Raw genomic sequence first — 17969 nt, 5'->3', positions numbered from 1 at the left:
GAGAGAGAGAGAGAGAGAGAGAGAGAGAGAGAGAGAGAGAGAGAGAGAGCGAGCATCCTGAGCTGCCTCATACAGAACCATGTCTGTGTTCATGACCACACAGCAGCAGGGGGCAGGGTGGATGTCTGTGGCTCATATTACCACAAGAGATCATGGGCGTGTCCCTGTTTGGGGCAGCTGCTGAGGACCATGTGGGTGTCCAGGGGTGGTGCATAGCCAGCCCAGCCCCTCACAGTATGCAGTGCTCTGGAGAGCTGGCCCCATCTCTCACCAGGGACAGCACTCAGGAAAGCAGGCCCTGTGCCTTACCCAGGCAGGACAGTGGACCTGGCCCTGATGTGGGAGGTGAAGGTGGGGCTGTGGGTGAGCCAAGGCATGATTGTGAGAGCTAACCCCACCACTTGTCTGCTGCAGGGTATCACAGACACAGAGGTAATGCACACACACACACACACACACACACACACACACCCCTCCGGCAGTTGGGAAAGCTGCTACCAGGGTCATGGGATTGGGAGAGCTATCCCTGTCCCTCAGCAGCTGCGGCAATCAGGAGAGCCAGTTCTGCACATCCCCTGGACTGCACAGCAGAGCTGACCCTGGTACTAGGGGTACAGGTGAGCCAGCCCTAAGGGAGAGTAAGGAGAGTTGGCCCTGCCCCAGTCACCTCCCTCGCCTTGCCTCTCACCAGCAGTAGAAGTTGAGTGAACTGCCCTGGGGTCATGAGAGCAGATGAGTGGTTCTTGCCCCTCGCTGGCTGCAGCACTGGGGAAAGCAGGCCCTGCACCTAGCCTGGGCAACACAGTGGAGCTGTCCCTGATGGCAAAGGCACAGGAGGGCCAGCCCCAAGGGTGTGAGAGTGAGAGAGCTAGTCCAGCCCCTCACAGGCTGCAGCACTTGGGAGAGTGGGGCCTGAACCTTGCTTGACTCAGCAGAAGAGTGGAGCTGGCTGCAGAGGGGTGGGAGTAGCCAACCCAAGAGCATGAGAGAGGAAGAGCTGACCCTCCCTACTGCCTGTGGCCATACTGAGTACCCTAGCCAGAGCAGTGCTAGAGAGCTCTCCCTGGTGGTGGAAATAAGAGAAACCGGTGAGCTCACCTACCACCCAGGCCCAGATCCAGGGCTCTGAACTGAACCACCCCCAAAAATCTCTATCATCTGAGAACAGTCAGGACATGTGAAAGGGCTGGTCCTGCTGTTCCAAAGCTGCAGGATCTCCATGACACAGGACAACAACAGGATAACCTGGAGGAGTCCCAGTGAAGACTCAATACTGATGGTGTCAGCAGCCAGAAATGTTGAACCAGACCAATGACCAGGCAATGAACATTTGCAAGTGAAGATGTGTGGACAGAGAGCTATACTGTGTGACATACTTGACACACTACATAATGAGATGTCTTTTATGCTTTTTTCTGTTGTTGTTGTTGTTGTTGTTGTATTGGGGGAACAGTGGAAAGGCAAAGGCTGGATATGAGGGGACGGGAGATGAGCAGGACTGGGGTGTGTGATGTGAAACTCACAAAGATTCAGTAAAAAGCTACATAAAAAAGAAAGAGACAAGCACAAGTCTTGCCCTATGTAGTAGAGCAAGCAGAGGAGTAGAGAGTTCTGGAACACACACCAGGGTCTCCTGAGGGCAAGCGATGCTGAGGGAAAAGATGGCAGTAAGTCGCAGTCAATTTCAGTCCACAGTAGCCCTTAGTTGAGCAGCAGCTATCATCTCACACCCTACTCCAGCCTCATTTCCTAGAGTAGTAAGTGAGCAGGTTAGACCCAGAATGGACAATAAGGACTTTGCTCTTCAAAATTGGGCATCAACATTCTCACGGCTTTGATTATGGAAAGGCACCCACAAGCAGGAAGCCATTCTTGAAAGCCCGTGGTTCATATAGACTTCCAAAAGTTCCAAAGGACCAGCACATCACCCACTTCATGTTTCTTTTTGTTTTTTGAAAAAATCAAAAAATATTCAAAAAGGCAAGGAAACATACAGGGGAAATGAATCACTTCACATGCTCAAAGAAACGTACAAGCCCAGAAGACATGAGGAGACCTTGAGTTTATAGGTTAAACTGACCTGCGGTATAGAAACAAATCACAATTTTAAAAACTGTAACAGCAAACCCTGGGGAAAGGCAAGCCTGACTTCTATAGTCACACACACACTAGAGTTAGATGTCCTCTTCTCAACACATCTCAAGTCACACAAACACAATGTGTAACTTAAAAGAAAACCAAAATAGAAATTCTTCCAAAGAAAGATAATAAAAACAGATCTGCTGGAAAATGAGTTTAAAAACTTTGTTATAGTACAGAATATTCAGTATGTCAAATAAATGCTAAAGGGAGTATTGTATATTGAAATACTCACAGCAAGTCAATGCTATATGAAAAAATAAAGATCTTAGCAAAAGTAAATATGTGGTCAATCATGAAAGCCAGTATTAGTTTAACAATAGAACGAATGTAGTACAGATTTAAGTAAAGAGATAAGAAACTTAAAAAGAAACAAATTGCATAGTTAAATATTTTAAGTGAATTGATATTTTACTGGGAGGATTTAAGGGCAGATTTGAGCAAGGAAAAATGTCAATAAATGTGAAAATAGGTCAATTTTAATTATTTGGTCTAGAGAACAAAAAAGAAAAAAAGAGGGGTTTAGTAGGTGATTCAGCTGGTAAAGCTAAGCATGAAGATCTGCAGCCTTATGTAAAAGCCTGTACAACTGCACATGCCTGTGTCCCTGTGCATGGGAGGCAGAGACAGAAGGATGCCTGGGACTTGACAGCTAAATTGGCTTCCAGGTTTGCTGAAAGACATTGTCTGAAAAAATAAGATGAGAATGATTGAGGACCCCACCTGACATCAACCTCTGGCCTACACACACACACACACACACACACACACACACATACACACACACACACACACACACGGACATGGATACACATACATATACAAAAAGCAAAACGACTTTAAAAAGTGAATATAGCCTAAGAAACCTGAGAAACCCACAAGTGGGCCAGCAAATACATTGTAAGAATCAGAAAGAGAATTTGAAAAATAGTAACCACAAACTTCCTACTCGGTGAAAAGTATGGATTAGATAATTTTCATATTTTTGGCAATTAAACAAAACTCTTATATAACCAATGGATCGCAGCAGAAATTCAACAATTAAATGCAAACCAAAACAGTAATGATCCATAGTCATTAGAATAGCTTAAGTGAAGGCTGGAGAGATGGCTTGGCAATTAAGAATACTTGGCCGCTCTTCCCGAGGAGTCAAGTTCAGTTCCCAGCACAAACATGGTAGCTCACAACCATCTGCTACCTTCTCTTCTGACCTCCTTAGGCACTAGGCCTACACGTGGTATATAGATATGCGTGTAGACAAAATATCCATGCACATAAAATGAAATTAAAAGTTTGAAAGTCCTTTTTAAAAGTTACCCAAAATATGGAAAATTACAGAAAAAAGGTGTTGGTGCTGTTGGCTGAGAGTGCAAATGATTCAGGTAGAAGCAGCACAGTAACCCCTCAGAAAACCTCCAGGTGGTTCAACAGTTACACTTCTGCTTGATCTACACTGAAGAGTCTGGGACTGATTTCATTGGCAGAGGAGATTTCAAGACAGTCATGTGTCACATGGTTATTAGTGATCATTCTCAGAATCTACAATAAGAATAGCAAGGGAGGCAAAACAGGAACTCAGAATGTACAGTCCGAGGAAAAAGGAGCACCAGGAAACTTCTGGTGGAGCCAAGCTCTGTACTGCAAGAGATAAGGAGACAGAGTAACCGAAGTAAGGCCCTCGGGGTGAGACTACAATCCTGTAACTTATGAAAATGGAAGATTGTCACTTCCCAAAGAAAAATTAAAAGATACAGGGTCTCAAAGAAAATCTGCATGCCAATATTTACAGAAACAATTACATTAAGTAGCTTAAAATATGGAAAATAAACAAAATATGCTATATATATACACACACACACAATGGAATATCATTTGTCTTTATAAGAGAATTTTGAAATATGCTAAAACATAAATAAATACAGAAAGATAAACAAGCCACTTACAAAAAAATAAATACCACAACACTGCACTTACAGGAAGCACCTACCGTAGTCAACATCACAGGGAAGGAGAATCCAGTATCTCAGGGCGCTGAGAGATGGATGGGTGGGAAGTGCTACTTAACAGGGGCAGAGTCTCAGCTTTACTAATTTAAAATAAATGTAGTGATGGGTACAAAACAATATGAGTGCCTATGTCACTGAGCCAAACACTTAAAATGATTAAAATGGTAAAATGTATATTTTGCAATAAAAAAAACTTGAAAAAGTAAGTACTATCATTTAAAAATCAAGTAAGAGAATATATTTCTACCTTCAGATAAGGAAAGATTTCTTATACTATAAAAATCCTAAACCATAAGGGGAAGTATTGAATGATTCCCTTGACTACATTTAAACATAAAGTGTCTGTTTACAAAGAGCAAAGTCATATTGCAAAATAGGAAAAGAGACCCAAACAACTAAGATAAATAAAGAACTCAGAAAATCAAGAAGAAAAGAAACCTATTAAAATAAGCAAAGGACAAACAGGCATAGGTGGACCATGTGGAGATGAATAAACACAGAGACTGGTGCTCACACATCAGTACAGGCAGGTGGAGACAATGACAAGCCCTCACTCCACATTACACCAGGCGTGGGTAAAGACACAGGGTGAAAAAAGTATTTTTGGAAAAAATGCACACTCTAGATTCCTATTATATTACACTGTGAAATTTTGTCTCCTAGAAATATCATAGAAGCTACACCCATGAAACCTCATCAATATGGCTGCCTAAACAAGACCTGAACAAGGACAATACTAACAGACATGCTAACACGTGAGTGGGAAATCTCACAGGTCCTCAACCCTACACAAAGAACTACAGGTAACTAAGGAATACTGAGAGCAGGAGAAACAGTCTTCCCCAGGGAAGAGACCCCAAATTGGCTATTCAATACCCCAAATCACATACACGTAACTTTATATGGGCTGAGCAGGCTGTATTTGTAGATTTAGGAATATAGGCATGTGCACAACACAACACACATACACACAAATACACACACACACACACACACTGACAAGAGGGAGTGCATGGAAGAGTTAGAAGGAAGAAAGGACAGGAAGAAAGGAAATGATATAATTTAATCTTAGTTTCACAAAAACAGACAGCTGGAAAAACCTTCAGTGTAGAATTAAGGCAGTCCTGGTGGCTCCAGTCTATACTACTGACTGCTTAGGAGGCTGAGGTAGGAGCATAAGTTCAGCACCTGCTTAAACTATAGAATGAGTTCGAGATTAGCCTGAACCACTTAGTGAGACGCTGTCCTACAATAACAAACAAACACTGTGCTGAGAATGAAGCTGAGTGGTAGCGTGTGAGCCAAACTCATACAGGGCACTAGTTCACTCAACATGACTGAAAGAAGGAAAAAAAAATCTATTAATTAGGTACACATATTTACTTAGGGGAACCATTCAAACGATCGCGAGGATAAGAACACCAAGTGTGTAAATGTGTTTGCCTTTGTAGGGGAAGGAAAAGCTGCCATTAAGGAGGCCATGGAAGAGTAAGGAAACATTGAAACGGTTCGTCAGGAGCGTGGACACAAGGGGTCACTATTACTTTTAAGCTATGTATACTTCATATTTTCTTTTTATAAAGATACTTGTATGAATTTAAAAAAAAAAAGAAAAGAAAAAAGTTCAAACCTAAAGACCTTTTCAAGAGTGGAAGTATTTTAGTGTGAATCATCTTCCTAATGAGCATGGAATCTAATTTATAGTTAGTCTGGACTAAAAGTAAGTTTAAGAAGAGGCAAAGGTGTATCCCAGGAGTCATTAAAACAAGTTGGTATCAGAACCTAAGTCTATGTGTATACGTGTGCACATAGGTTTATATGCGCATATGTCTGTGCAACTCTGCACATGTAAATGTATGTGTGAATAGGTATGTCTATGTATATGTGCATGAGTGGGTATGTGTGTGTGTCTGTGCATGTTTGTGTATATGTATGAAAACTGATTATGGAATCAGTTAAGTGAGAAAATGTTGGGAGGTGAGAATACATAGCACATGTTATATAAATGTATGAGTCATGCAGCATGTGTCATATATATCTATGTGTCGTACAGTACATGTCGAGCCTAAAAGAAATTTAGAAACTTATGTTGTTTTGATTTATAAGAACGAGGTATGCCGGGCGTGGTGGCGCACGCCTTTAATCCCAGCACTTGGGAGGCAGAGGCAGGCAGATTTCTGAGTTTGAGGCCAGCCTGGTCTACAAAGTGAGTTCCAGGACAGCCAGAGCTATACAGAGAAACCCTGTCTCGAAAAACCAAAAAAAAAAAAAAAAAAAAAGAACAAGGTATATGGAAAAACATCCCCCACGGATCACATGCTTGAATACTCGGTTCACTATTGGTGACACTGTGTGACTATATCGTAGAACTTTTAGGAAGTGAATGCTTGATGAAGGAAGCGGGTCAATGGGAGTGCACCATGAGGTTTTGTAGCTAGGCCCTACTTCCTGTCTGCTTTTCCTGCTTCCTGTTAATCTCCCTCCTAAATCATAAGCCCCAATAACCCGTTCTTCAAGTTGTTTTTCTCAATTAGTTCATCATGAAAACAAGAAAAATAACTAATATAGTTAAGCATTGTCACTTTTTAAAGAAAAGGCAATTAGCAATATTGACCTTAAACAATAGCCCAGCTCTATAAAAGTCAACTTCACACTTCAGTACCCAAGAAGCAGAAAGAGAACAGAATTATGATATGGAATGTACTGTTTCCTCCATGTCTGTAGTAAGAAGGAGGCATCCTATATAGATCTGACCTCAGTCATTCACCAGCTTTTCTATCTCCTGCATATGATTGACCATAGTAGTCCTGACCATCACAACCTCAATCGTACCCTCTGTCAGAATAATCCTGACAGTGTGTTCTGACATAGGTAGTTGCCCATGTATATGCCTGTTGCCAGGTACATGGTCTTTTTGCTAGAGAGACATCAGCTCTGTTCTACTCTAGTTAAGCTCCATTTCACCACCATGTTCTTCAGCTTCTTTGACATTATTTGCATTTCCAAAACACACAAAGACAAATTCACTTGAACTCTAAGACTGCTGGTCATTTACAACATCAGTAATGGAACATATCTAAAGAATAGGTCTTTCTAATCTCTTTGTATAGTATAAAACTCAGCTCACATGTTCTAAGATAGCAGGCTGGGGTCATGGTTTTCCTGATTCCAAGCATGATAGACCTGAGTAGACTGGGGAGAGAGTGGGTGTGTCCTCTGAGATAACCTTGGCTCTAACCCTGGGAGCACTGACATCATGACCTTGTGTTACACTCTGAAAGCTTCTTCTTCCTTAAATCCTACACTTGAATCTGGACCTGGACTTTGCTCTACGCCCCTGGATACATGGTGCTTTCTCATTCTAATGCGTCTTTCCTTTCCCTTACTTCTTTGGCCCACTTTACATTCTAGCCTCGCTTCTTTCCTTGCTGCATACGGTGCTCACTGCTGGCTGTACTAGTGGGGCCTTAGGTCTCATGACTCATCACATTTCTTCTTCTTCTTTTTTTTTTCTTTTCAAATCTGTTTCTCTTATTCCCAAGCTTCAAGTATGCACTTAACATGTGGAACTTTTGTTAAACAAGTTCCACATCTTCCCTCTTCAATATTAACCCATTCATCAGAGTTCTGCTCATAACTATATTATATACTGACCATTGTCAGTCTCTCCTTAAAAACGAAACCAGAAACCTAAAACTTTCTAACCTAAAATTTCCACAAATGTCTTTCCTACAAATAGAAATTTCTTATATTTACTATGCAGGTAAGATGGGTTTTGTTTCAAGGTAGCCCAAATGAACACTTTATTTCAGAAATTTTAATAAGATATTATTGTACTCTCAGTTTTTGTCAAACTATAGAAAACTAAATTCTTGCATTGCATCTTTAGTTTTGGAGAAAGTTTACAGAAATAAACAAAAGAAAGAAACAGCACTGTTGTCCTGTTTCTGGTAGGTGTGCTCCGGCCTGCACTCAAAGACTGCTTTTTGGGCTACTGTTTCTGATACTCATCTGTCCCCTTTACCATCCACACTAGCACACTTGATCTACTTTTCTAGTCCAAAGTGATTGAGTTTATAGAGCCCGGCTTTCTTCTACCAGCTTATTCCTAAATCAGCTTGGTGTGACAGCCTTTGGCATTGTTCTAGCTTCTGCTCCCCAGTACAAGAACTGTAGAAATAACCAGCCCTGAGTTACATACTAGTCTACAATACAGAAACTGTGGTGCCTCTGGCAAGTTCCTTAGGCTCTCTAATCTCAAGATTTCCCAATCATTAAAATAACAATAATAATGCCTATAATAACAATAATAATGAAAGGTCAACTCTTTTTTTTTTTTTTTTTTTTTTTAAGATTTATTTATTATATGTAATTACACTGTAGCTGTCTTCAGACACTCCAGAAGAGGGAGTCAGATCTTGTTACAGATGGTTATAAGCCACCATGTGGTTGCTGGGATTTGAACTCTGGACCTTTGGAAGAGCAGTCGGGTGCTCTTACCCACTGAGCCATCTCACCAGCCCGAAAGGTCAACTCTTAAATCCTTCTATATACTCAAACTCCCTTCATGCAGAGTTCAGGTTCAGGTGGAAGACTCTCAGTGGAGTTCACATACCTGCTTCCCAGTGGCTTCTCGGCGACTCTGAGTAGGACCCTCAACACCACCCCAAACTCTGGTAAACAACGTAAGGTTCCTGCTCTTTGGCCTCCCTGATCTCTGTGAAAAGGCGCTGCCCTCAGTAGAAGAACCCTCGTCTCAAAGCTCTACGGGGGCCTGGCTCTTGTGTGCAAATGATTTTCTTGTTCTCCCCTTGGGAATCAATGTATTTTCAGAGTCTGGGCTATCTACTCTGCCTCACTTTTGTCTTTGTGATGTCTCTGATGGTGGCTAGGAGAAAGGACCACTGCACTGTTTTCTTGAAGCATCAGTGGACTATTTTCTCATCAGAGAAACTCATGGCTTCTCTTGAGAACCTGGTTTCCATATTAACCTCACATTCCAACTCATTCATGGTAAAACCATTCCACGGTATCATGCTACACAAAGTAAATCAGAAGAAAGCCCTAGCTTCTAACGTCAGTTCTCTAACTTACAAAATATATGACTTTTAAGTCATTTATCCTACCAGTGACTTCCACTGTTTTCATCTGCAAAACAGATAAGTAAAGACATGAGTATTTGAAAGGCTAAAGAGTAAATGGGATAATTCAGATGACTTTGCATTGGATATGCTGTCATATGCACTGCCAGGCACATAGTACTATAGCAGGTACTAGGAATAAAGTGGAATTAAGGTAGGAATGGTTAACATCTTTGTTAAAATTTCTACCTCTTATCACTGTATTTCCTAAATAATTTATAGATACTTCACAGCAAGTAAAAACCTAAGTAGTGGAGCATCCCCACAAAACACTGAAGTCAAATTCTACCATTCCATTGTTTATTCAAAGTTTCCAGTGGACAAGTAATGACTGCCACATTCCCCCTAATTTATCACTTATATTGATATTGGCCTGATGATTTTGGAGTGAACTGTTAGGAAGATGATTATTAAACATAATGAGCTAAGAGACAGTTTCTCAAAGTAACAACATCACAGGCTAGCTGTTCCTCAGCTATTTCCAACACTAATAAATCAAAAAGCAAATTTCTAGGCTTTACTTCAGACCTGTTGACTCAAAACCCCTGGCTGGATGCTGTGGGGACCTTTATTTCTATGAAGTTTCCAATGTGATCTTATGTAAACCCCATTTGAGAATGGCATACCCAAGAGGGGAGGGGGGGACCCACTATCTAAGAAATCTGTAACCAAAGACTGAAGATTAATGAGCCAAAACATAATAAGAAATTTTTTAATTCTCAAAATAAATTTCTACATGCCTGACTCCTAGCTGGGTGGAGTCAACAATCCAACCACAGAATAATACTAAAATCTGAGTTGAACATACACTGTGATGGTCAACAGTGTTCAAAGTCCTATTCTAGAGGAAGAACAAGATGCAAAGGGACAGGAGAACCTTCACCCAAGTTTTCAAAGGAAGAAAAGACTGTATCTGCAATATTGAAATCCAGGCTTGGTGATCTTGAAAATGAAATTGCTTCTGACTGCTGCCTGCCTGCCCCACCTCTCCACAGCAACCACTGATCTAGAATGCTATCAAATGCAATCCTTGCCCACAGAACTGGATGATCTTGTGGCCAGTGCATTGATGGAAGGCAAGGGGGCATTATAATCTCTTAACAAAGGAAAACAAGTAACTAACTAGAAAGTACGACTATCCTTTTAGTAAGATGATAGAAATAGAACTCAGAATCAGAGAACCAAGGAGCACAGTATTCCCCTAGTGGGCATGAACTTTCAAAACAATAACAAGGCAAAACCACTTGAACACAATGTTTCTCTTATGCACCACCTGTCTTTGGTTTGAGATCCGCAATGGTTCTGAAAATAAAATTAGTTTATAGGGCTTTAGTTAGGATGTTGATGAGCTAAGCATTGTGCCTGCAAGAAATCTGGAGCCCAACCTACAAGGCCGCCCAGCCTGCCCACACTCCTCCAGATCTGGTCAGGAACAGCAGAGCGGGCGGGGCGCGGTTTCTCCCGCATCGCTGCGCTCTTCTCCTCTCTGCCTGCGTGAGCACCGCCCACCCACTCGCGCGTGAACCCACTAGGCCCAGCCCTTCCCTAGGCCCGGTGCTGAATCATGAACCCAGTATCTGTACAAGGTAAAAATCGAAGAACAAAGCCAAGCTAGTCTGAATGAGGCGAAAGGTCCATGTCAGCCAACAGGCTAGAAACCCCAACTCTGCTCGCCTTCTTCCCCATTCCTCCACTAACCCCAAACTGAAGTAAGTGTACAGTGCTGGAGACTCTCAGGAGGGTACCCCATCTCCCAGGCTGCTGAGTTGTTTCTGCAGCGCAGAGTCCTAGCTCACGCGCTCCACCTCATTGTTCCACCGCCCGCCCAAAGCCCGCCAGCATACGAGTAAGCCCTTGCCCCAGAAAGCTGGTTTGGGCTCCTCTTGCTCCAGATCGACCCTGTTCCCCCCTTTGCCAGCAGCCACAGCTCTAGACTACCTCCTGCGCCCCCCTTCCAACCTATCTCTAGGGCGGAGCCCAGAGTCCAGGGAGCAACGGGGCGGGTGCTGTCCAAATGCTGGGAGGAGGCGGCGCAGGTTGGGGAAAGGAGCTGCAGGCCCGGCCTGCTCCAGGCTCGGCACTGGTGACAGCGCGATTCCTCGGAGCAGTGAACAGTCTTTGGTCGCAGAGGCTGGAACCCAGCAGCAGAAAACACAGGGCCAGACCCTGTGTAGGCTGCACAAGTTACCGATGGCTACTCACCCCAACTGTTTCTGTCCCTGCGGCTCTTAGCCATGGCGGTCTGTGGGCTGGTGTGGCGAGGCGCTGTCAATGCTCTTGCGGTCTTCTCCGGGGCCCCGCAGGTTTCTGGCAGTTAAGAGGCTCTGTGCCCGTTCTGAGCGCAGTTCGCTCAGATTCTGAGGATGTTGCTGTGGCGCTGGTGGGAAGGACTGGGGAAGAAAAGGGAGGGGAAAGCTGATGAACAGAGCTCAGCATCACCAGCTGGAGTTCACACAAATACCAGCGTCACACCCTCTGTACCTTGGCCCACCCCCGACTGTGAAGACAGTGACAGACTATATACTGCATTGTTTTCAACAGAAAACACACAAAAATAAACATCACCCCTGTACATTTTCACAGAATTTAAAAGCATTAATCTAGCGACAGAAATACACAAACCACCATTATTCTGGCTGTTCCAATACATTCTAGCAACATTTGGACAAATTAAAGTGCTCTGCATTCTCTTCCAGGCGTCATTTGTTAAGTAACGTCATACTTTAAAAAGAGCGCCTTGTTGTATATGTATGCTAAGCAAGACTAGATCTTAAAATTAAGCTAATTTAGATCAAGGTTTGCTAGAGGTTCACTATAATTTGTAACTGGCTCAATGTCTAATTGCAACATCTACCCCAAAGTTGCAAAGACTATCTGAAGATTTTACACACACACACACACACTAAAATCAGGATCCATATGGGTGGTACAGGGTGCCTTGGCAGTCATAAAGGTTGCAGGCAAATATGAAGGAAAAGCACAATGCAACAAACACTTTTTAAAAATGCCCTAAGCCAGGTGTGGTGGCGCATGCCTTTAATCCCAGCACTCGGGAGGCAGAGACAGGCGGATTTCTGAGTTCAAGGCCAGCTTGGTCTACAAAGTGAGTTCCAGGACAGCCAGGACTACACAGAGAAACCCTGTCTCGAAAAACCAAAAAACAACAACAACAACAAAAAATTAAAATGCCCTTACTCTTTCTTTTTGGTGTTTCTGCCTCTCTGTCCATACTTCTGGTGTGATCAGCATCCTACAGACACCATCACTTCCTGCTCTTTGACCATTGGATATTTCCACTCCCATTTATCTCCTCAGGTTTCTCTTGCCCATAGTTTACTGATTCCCCACACACTGCCAGCCTCTTAAGGACTAGATCCATGGTCTCCACTTAAGCAGAACATGTTACAAGTAACTCCTCACTTTTGTAAACCCATATCCCCTTTTCAGTGAAGTCATCTGTGGGCAAATACTATGAGACTAGACATTATAAAAAAAGCCTTAGTAAATAACTATGTATATAGTGTGTCTTCAACTGTTGCCTAAAGATTTTTCATCTAATGACTTTAGCACATCCTGGTATCCTTGTCTGAATTACTTTTATATTATTTTAAATGGAATTTTAAAAACAATTCTATAATTTCTTTACATTTTACAGTTAGCTCTCTCTCTCTCTCTCTCTCTCCATCCACCCCCCCACACCCCTTTTATATGTTGAGCATTCCTAAGATGGTTTGGATGAGATATCTCTCAATAGTCTTAGACATTTGAACACTTGGTCTTCAGTTGGTGGCACTGTTTCAGCAGGTATGGTCTTGTTGGAGGAAGTATGTCATTGAGGACATGTTTTGAGAACTTGCTTGCTGCTTGCAGTTGAAGATGTGAGCTCTTAACTGTTCCTAACATGCTGCCTGCCTGGTACCATGCTTCCCAGCCTAGACAATAATAGTCTCCTTCCTCTAGAACTGAAGCCCCAAATAAATCATTTCTCCCCTAAGTTGCCTTGGTCATTGTCTTGTTTGGGCTTCTATTGCTAGAAAGAAACATCACAACCAAAAACCAAGTTGGGGAGTGTTTATTTGGCTAGACTTCCATACTGTTGTTCATTATTGAAGAAAGCCAGAACAGGAACTCAAACAGGGCAGGAACCTGGAGGTGGGATCTGATGTAGAAGTTATGGAGGGGTGTGCTTACTGGCTTGCCCAGCTTACATTCTTTAGAACCCAGGATCAAGGATAGAACCATTCAAAATGGGCTGGGTCCTCCCCTATCAATCAAATACCCTGAAGCCAGATCTAATGGAGGCATTCTTCTCAATCGAGACTCCCTCCTTTGAGTTAACGCTAGCTTCTGTCAAGCTGACATAAAATGAGCCAGCATAGTCATATGTTTAGCACAGCAACAGAAAAATGACTATAGATACATGAACTCTTTTTTTTTAAATATTTATTTATTTATTATATGTAAGTACACTGTAGCTGTCTTCAGATACTCCAGAAGAAGGTGTCAGATCTAGTTATGGATGGTTATGAGCCACCATGTGGTTGCTGGGATTTGAACTCCAGACCTTCGGAAGAGCAGTCGGGTGCTCTTACCAACTGAGCCATCTCACCAGCCCACATGAACTCTTTTAAAGATTGTTTAATGCTACCCTTATTTTTAAAATGTGTGTGTGTGTGTGTGTGTGTGTGTGTGTGTGTGTGTGTGTGTGTGTGTGTGGTGCAGATGTTTGTGCTTGTAGAGGTTAGAGGAGGAGGATGTCTAGTGTAATTTTCTATCACTCAATGCCTTGTTCTATTGTGACAAAGTCTATCATTAAACCTGGAGCTCACCAATTAGGCCAGGCTGGCTGTTAGCAAAGCCCAGAGCTCCTCTGTCTCTCCCCTAGATAACCCTGGGGTTATAGGTGCCAGTGTTCTGTGGCTTTTTGCATGGGTACTAGAGGATCTGAACTCAGGCTGTCATACTTACACAACCAGTGCTCTTATCCACTGAGATATCTCTTCAGTCCTCCTGCTCTTTAATATTCAAAATTCCCTAGATTTAGCCAAAATTCTCTTTGAGTCTGCTCCTGTATTTTTAAATTAACATTCGCCTAATTTATTTTAGGCACTTCCTTGTTTTCTGGCACAAGGAAATGTTTCAGGGTTCCCTCCTGTTTCCCCACCTCAGAGCTGGAATGAGGCATTTCTCCAGGCAGTTCTGGCTCTTCTCAGGTTGTGCTCACAGCTGCTGGAGTGCCACTGTTCCTTGCTTCTTTCTGTAGGCATATTCCAGAAGGAATGGTTTATCTATAACAGAATATTGCCCCACAGCCCAGGTTGGACCTGATCCCTGATTTTCCTGATTCCAACTCCTGAGTAATCCATTATAAGCATGTGCTACTGCCATGCCTAAATTTATTTTACTTTATTGTATTATAGTTTGAGACAGAGTCTCATTATGCAATCTTGGTTGGTCCAGAACTCACTATGTATACCACCCTGGCCTCTTTCTCTACCTCCTGAGTACTGGGATTAAACAATAAAATAACAGTGAACTTAAACACATCGCTTGGGAAGCTGAAAATGAGTATTTCAAGTCCAAGGCCAGTTTTGAATAAATAAACTCAGGGCCAAAGTGAACTACATAGTGAATGCCTTAAAAAAATAAATAAAAATTTTAACAACAACTGTATTCTTTTGGTGGTGTTTAGTTTAGTTAGTTTTGTATTGTTTAGCATCCATGGGTTAGAAATTATGTAGGTACTAGGATTAAAGAGATATAAACAGATAATGACAGAGATAGAGATAGAGTTACCTAAGATATAGGAGAGGGAGGATAGAATAAACTCTGACACACTGGAGTATAATTTAAGATATTAGTATAACATAATGAAAACATAAATTATCTCAAATTTTAAGGAGCCAAAAGTTCTCCAATGTTTTTTATGTCCCAAGTGAGCACACGCAATGGCCAGTAGGACATCTTTAGTATCTAGAGAAATGCAAACCAAAGCTGAATGTTACTGTGTCACATCTGTAATGACTCTGAGCAAAAGCCACCACAGAAAGCACTGACGAATATGTGGGGAAACGGACACCTTCACACTCTACAGGTGAAATATGACATGCTTCAGCAGAATGAGGAAGAAGTCTGGTAGCTTTCAAACTAATACAGGATTACCATGTGGCTCAGCAATTCTCCTTCTAGGTGTAGATCCCAAAGAAATTACGATGCGAATCCACACAGAAACTTGTTTAGAAATGGTAGTGTTAGTAATAGAGAAGAAACAGAAGCAACTGTGGTGGTCTGAGTGAAAGTGGCCCCCACAGGCTCCTAGAGAGTGGCATTATCTGAAAGAGTTAGGACTTGTGTCTTGCTGGAATCCTTACAGCCCTATTGGAGAAAGTGCCTCACCAGGTTAGGCCCAGTGTCAATCACTCTCCTTGGTGTCTGCCCATGCAGATGAGAACACTCAGCTACCTCCCCAGCACCATGTCTGCCTATACAGTGCTATGCTTCCCTCCGTGATGATAACAGACTAAACCTCTGAATTGCAAGCCAGCCCAATTAAATGTTTTCCTTTATAAGAGTTACTGTGGCCATGGTGTCTCTTCACCCCAACAAAACCCAACTAAGACACATCTCAAATGCCAAATAACTAATGGGCAAAAAAAAGGTGAGATAGCCATTCAATTGAAATACTATTTATTCAGAAGGAAAAAATAAATACTGATACATGCTACAACATAAATAAACTTTGAGGTAAAGCTCTTGCATCTCAAAAATCTTAATATTTAAGCTGTTTTTTCCTCTGTATCCTCCATTAATTTTTCTTTTTCTTTTTGTCCTTTTTCACATTCATTTTACCTCATCATAAATAAAGTCCTTCCTAACTTAGTTTTTCCACCACTGATTCCCAAACCTGCTGCTTCCCTCTGTATTATATAAATGAGTCTATAACAAGCAGTTTGAAGACATATTTGTATCCATTAGCATGCTTTTGCATGTTATCTCAAAAAAGGCTTACAAACTCTCACCTGAAATAGGTTGACTTTGGCAGTTAGCTGATCAGTTCAACATGTGGATTATACTACTTAGGAAGTAAATTGGGCTGTGTAAAACAAATTCTAAAGACTTAAATAAGAAAAAATATATTTCCCTCTAGTGGAATAACATAAACATTCAAGATGGTACCTTCAATAAGAAGAACAAGATTTATATTTTCTTCCATCCTTTATTTGGGGCTTCTATCATGTGATCCAAGCTACCTACCCTATCTAGCTTGAACATTATCATGTTCAATTAACATGTGAATGTTAAGGGGTATACTTAGGACTTCAGACATAGTCTTCCTTACTCTCTTTGTGGAACAACAACCAATTTCCCTGTAGTAATTAGGGCCAGAAACTGAAACCAATACAATTCACTCTCTGATGTGTTAGTTCTGTGGCATGAAGACCAAAAAGCTGCTATGTAGTAGCTTCAGCCCCCAGTTAATAAAATTCTGGCTTACTTACATGAGAGAAAGCAGGCCTTCAGACTCACCAAGCCCAGTGTGTAGAGAATAAATTATGAGGACAAAAATTCTCTTAAGAATTATTAGGAATAATCTAAGAGCAATGATACCTCCACCCCTTGGTTCTCAAGTCCATGAACTCAGGCCATGGGTTATATATGTATGCATATATGCAAATTTGTATGCCATGTCGCCATGTCTTCATGGGTGTCTTAGGGTTTTACTGCTATGAACAAACACCATGACCCAGGGAGTGGCACTATTAGAAGTGTGGCCCTGTTGGAGTAGGTGTATCACTGTGGGTATGGGCTTTAAGACCGTCATCCTAGTGCCTGGATACTAGCATCTACTAGCAGCCTTCAGATGAAGATGTAGAACTCTCAGCTCCTCCTGCACCATGCCTGCCTAGATGCTGCCATGCTCCTGCCTTGTTGATAATGGACTAAGCCTTTGAACCAGTTAAGCCAGCCCCAAATAAATATTGTCCTTATAAGAGTTGTCTTGGTCATGGTGTCTATTTATAGCAGTAAAACCATAACTAAGACAGACCTTTATGACAGGAAAAATAAACCATGTGCAATATGAATCTGTTTCTGTGGAGGCAAATTGCCTTTCCCATCAAAGTAGAAAAGATCTAGTACAATTAAATTACCACTAGGTGACTGGCTGATATAGGCAACAATATCAGACTTGAGTCTCTGCCATGGCCTCTGACATATGTAGGTTAAACATTCCACAACGACAATAAATGAATTATACATGGCAAACAGAAATCCATACTGTTGAATCTACTTTTTAGCTTAAATTCTTGTTTTCACATGAGGCAACTAAACAAGTAGTACAATGACTGGGCAAAGAGACTGGCTAGTTTACATCTACAGGGCTTATCATTTTGAAGAATCACTTATCAGGGTGGATACCCTCAGTCTGGGGTAGTATGGTTCACAAATATTTTCACATTCTGTGTATTTCTAATAACCCATCCACAATACTTTCTCTACTGATATCCTTAACCTGAATCTTCTTCTTTCCAAGTCACTGACCAACCTATTACCTACTATGCATACATCTATATTAACTCAGGCCAACTCTCCTGCCTAAAAAAAAGATCAATGAAATGTACTGCTCAATATTGTGCCCACTAGAGAACTTTTCTTCATTGTCATCATTCCTCTTTGTGGAATA

At 41.8% G+C, this 17969-nt stretch overlaps 1 protein-coding gene across 3 annotated transcripts in view; it reads right to left on the bottom strand.

The window, feature by feature from the left end:
- The window catches only part of Atl1 (atlastin GTPase 1), a 73868-nt gene that overhangs the window by 47432 nt on the left and 8467 nt on the right, over window positions 1–17969 (bottom strand). Inside the window, exons 1-2 of one of the 3 annotated variants that reach the window (XM_029540940.1) lie at window positions 14451–14508; window positions 11489–11676 (exon numbers count right to left, since the gene is read on the bottom strand). In XM_029540940.1, coding sequence (XP_029396800.1) covers window positions 11489–11522 — 34 coding nt within the window. In that variant the 5' untranslated portion in view covers window positions 11523–11676; window positions 14451–14508. Of the gene's footprint in view, window positions 1–11488; window positions 11730–14450; window positions 14509–17969 lie in introns of those variants that run through there. The other 2 variants (XM_021202110.2, XM_029540939.1) reach the window with 2 other exon arrangements.

The sequence above is a fragment of the Mus pahari genome, chromosome 7 (genome assembly GCF_900095145.1).
Source record: "Mus pahari chromosome 7, PAHARI_EIJ_v1.1, whole genome shotgun sequence".
Lineage (NCBI taxonomy): Eukaryota > Metazoa > Chordata > Mammalia > Rodentia > Muridae > Mus > Mus pahari.
This window is presented reverse-complemented; position numbering and strand designations above follow the sequence as displayed.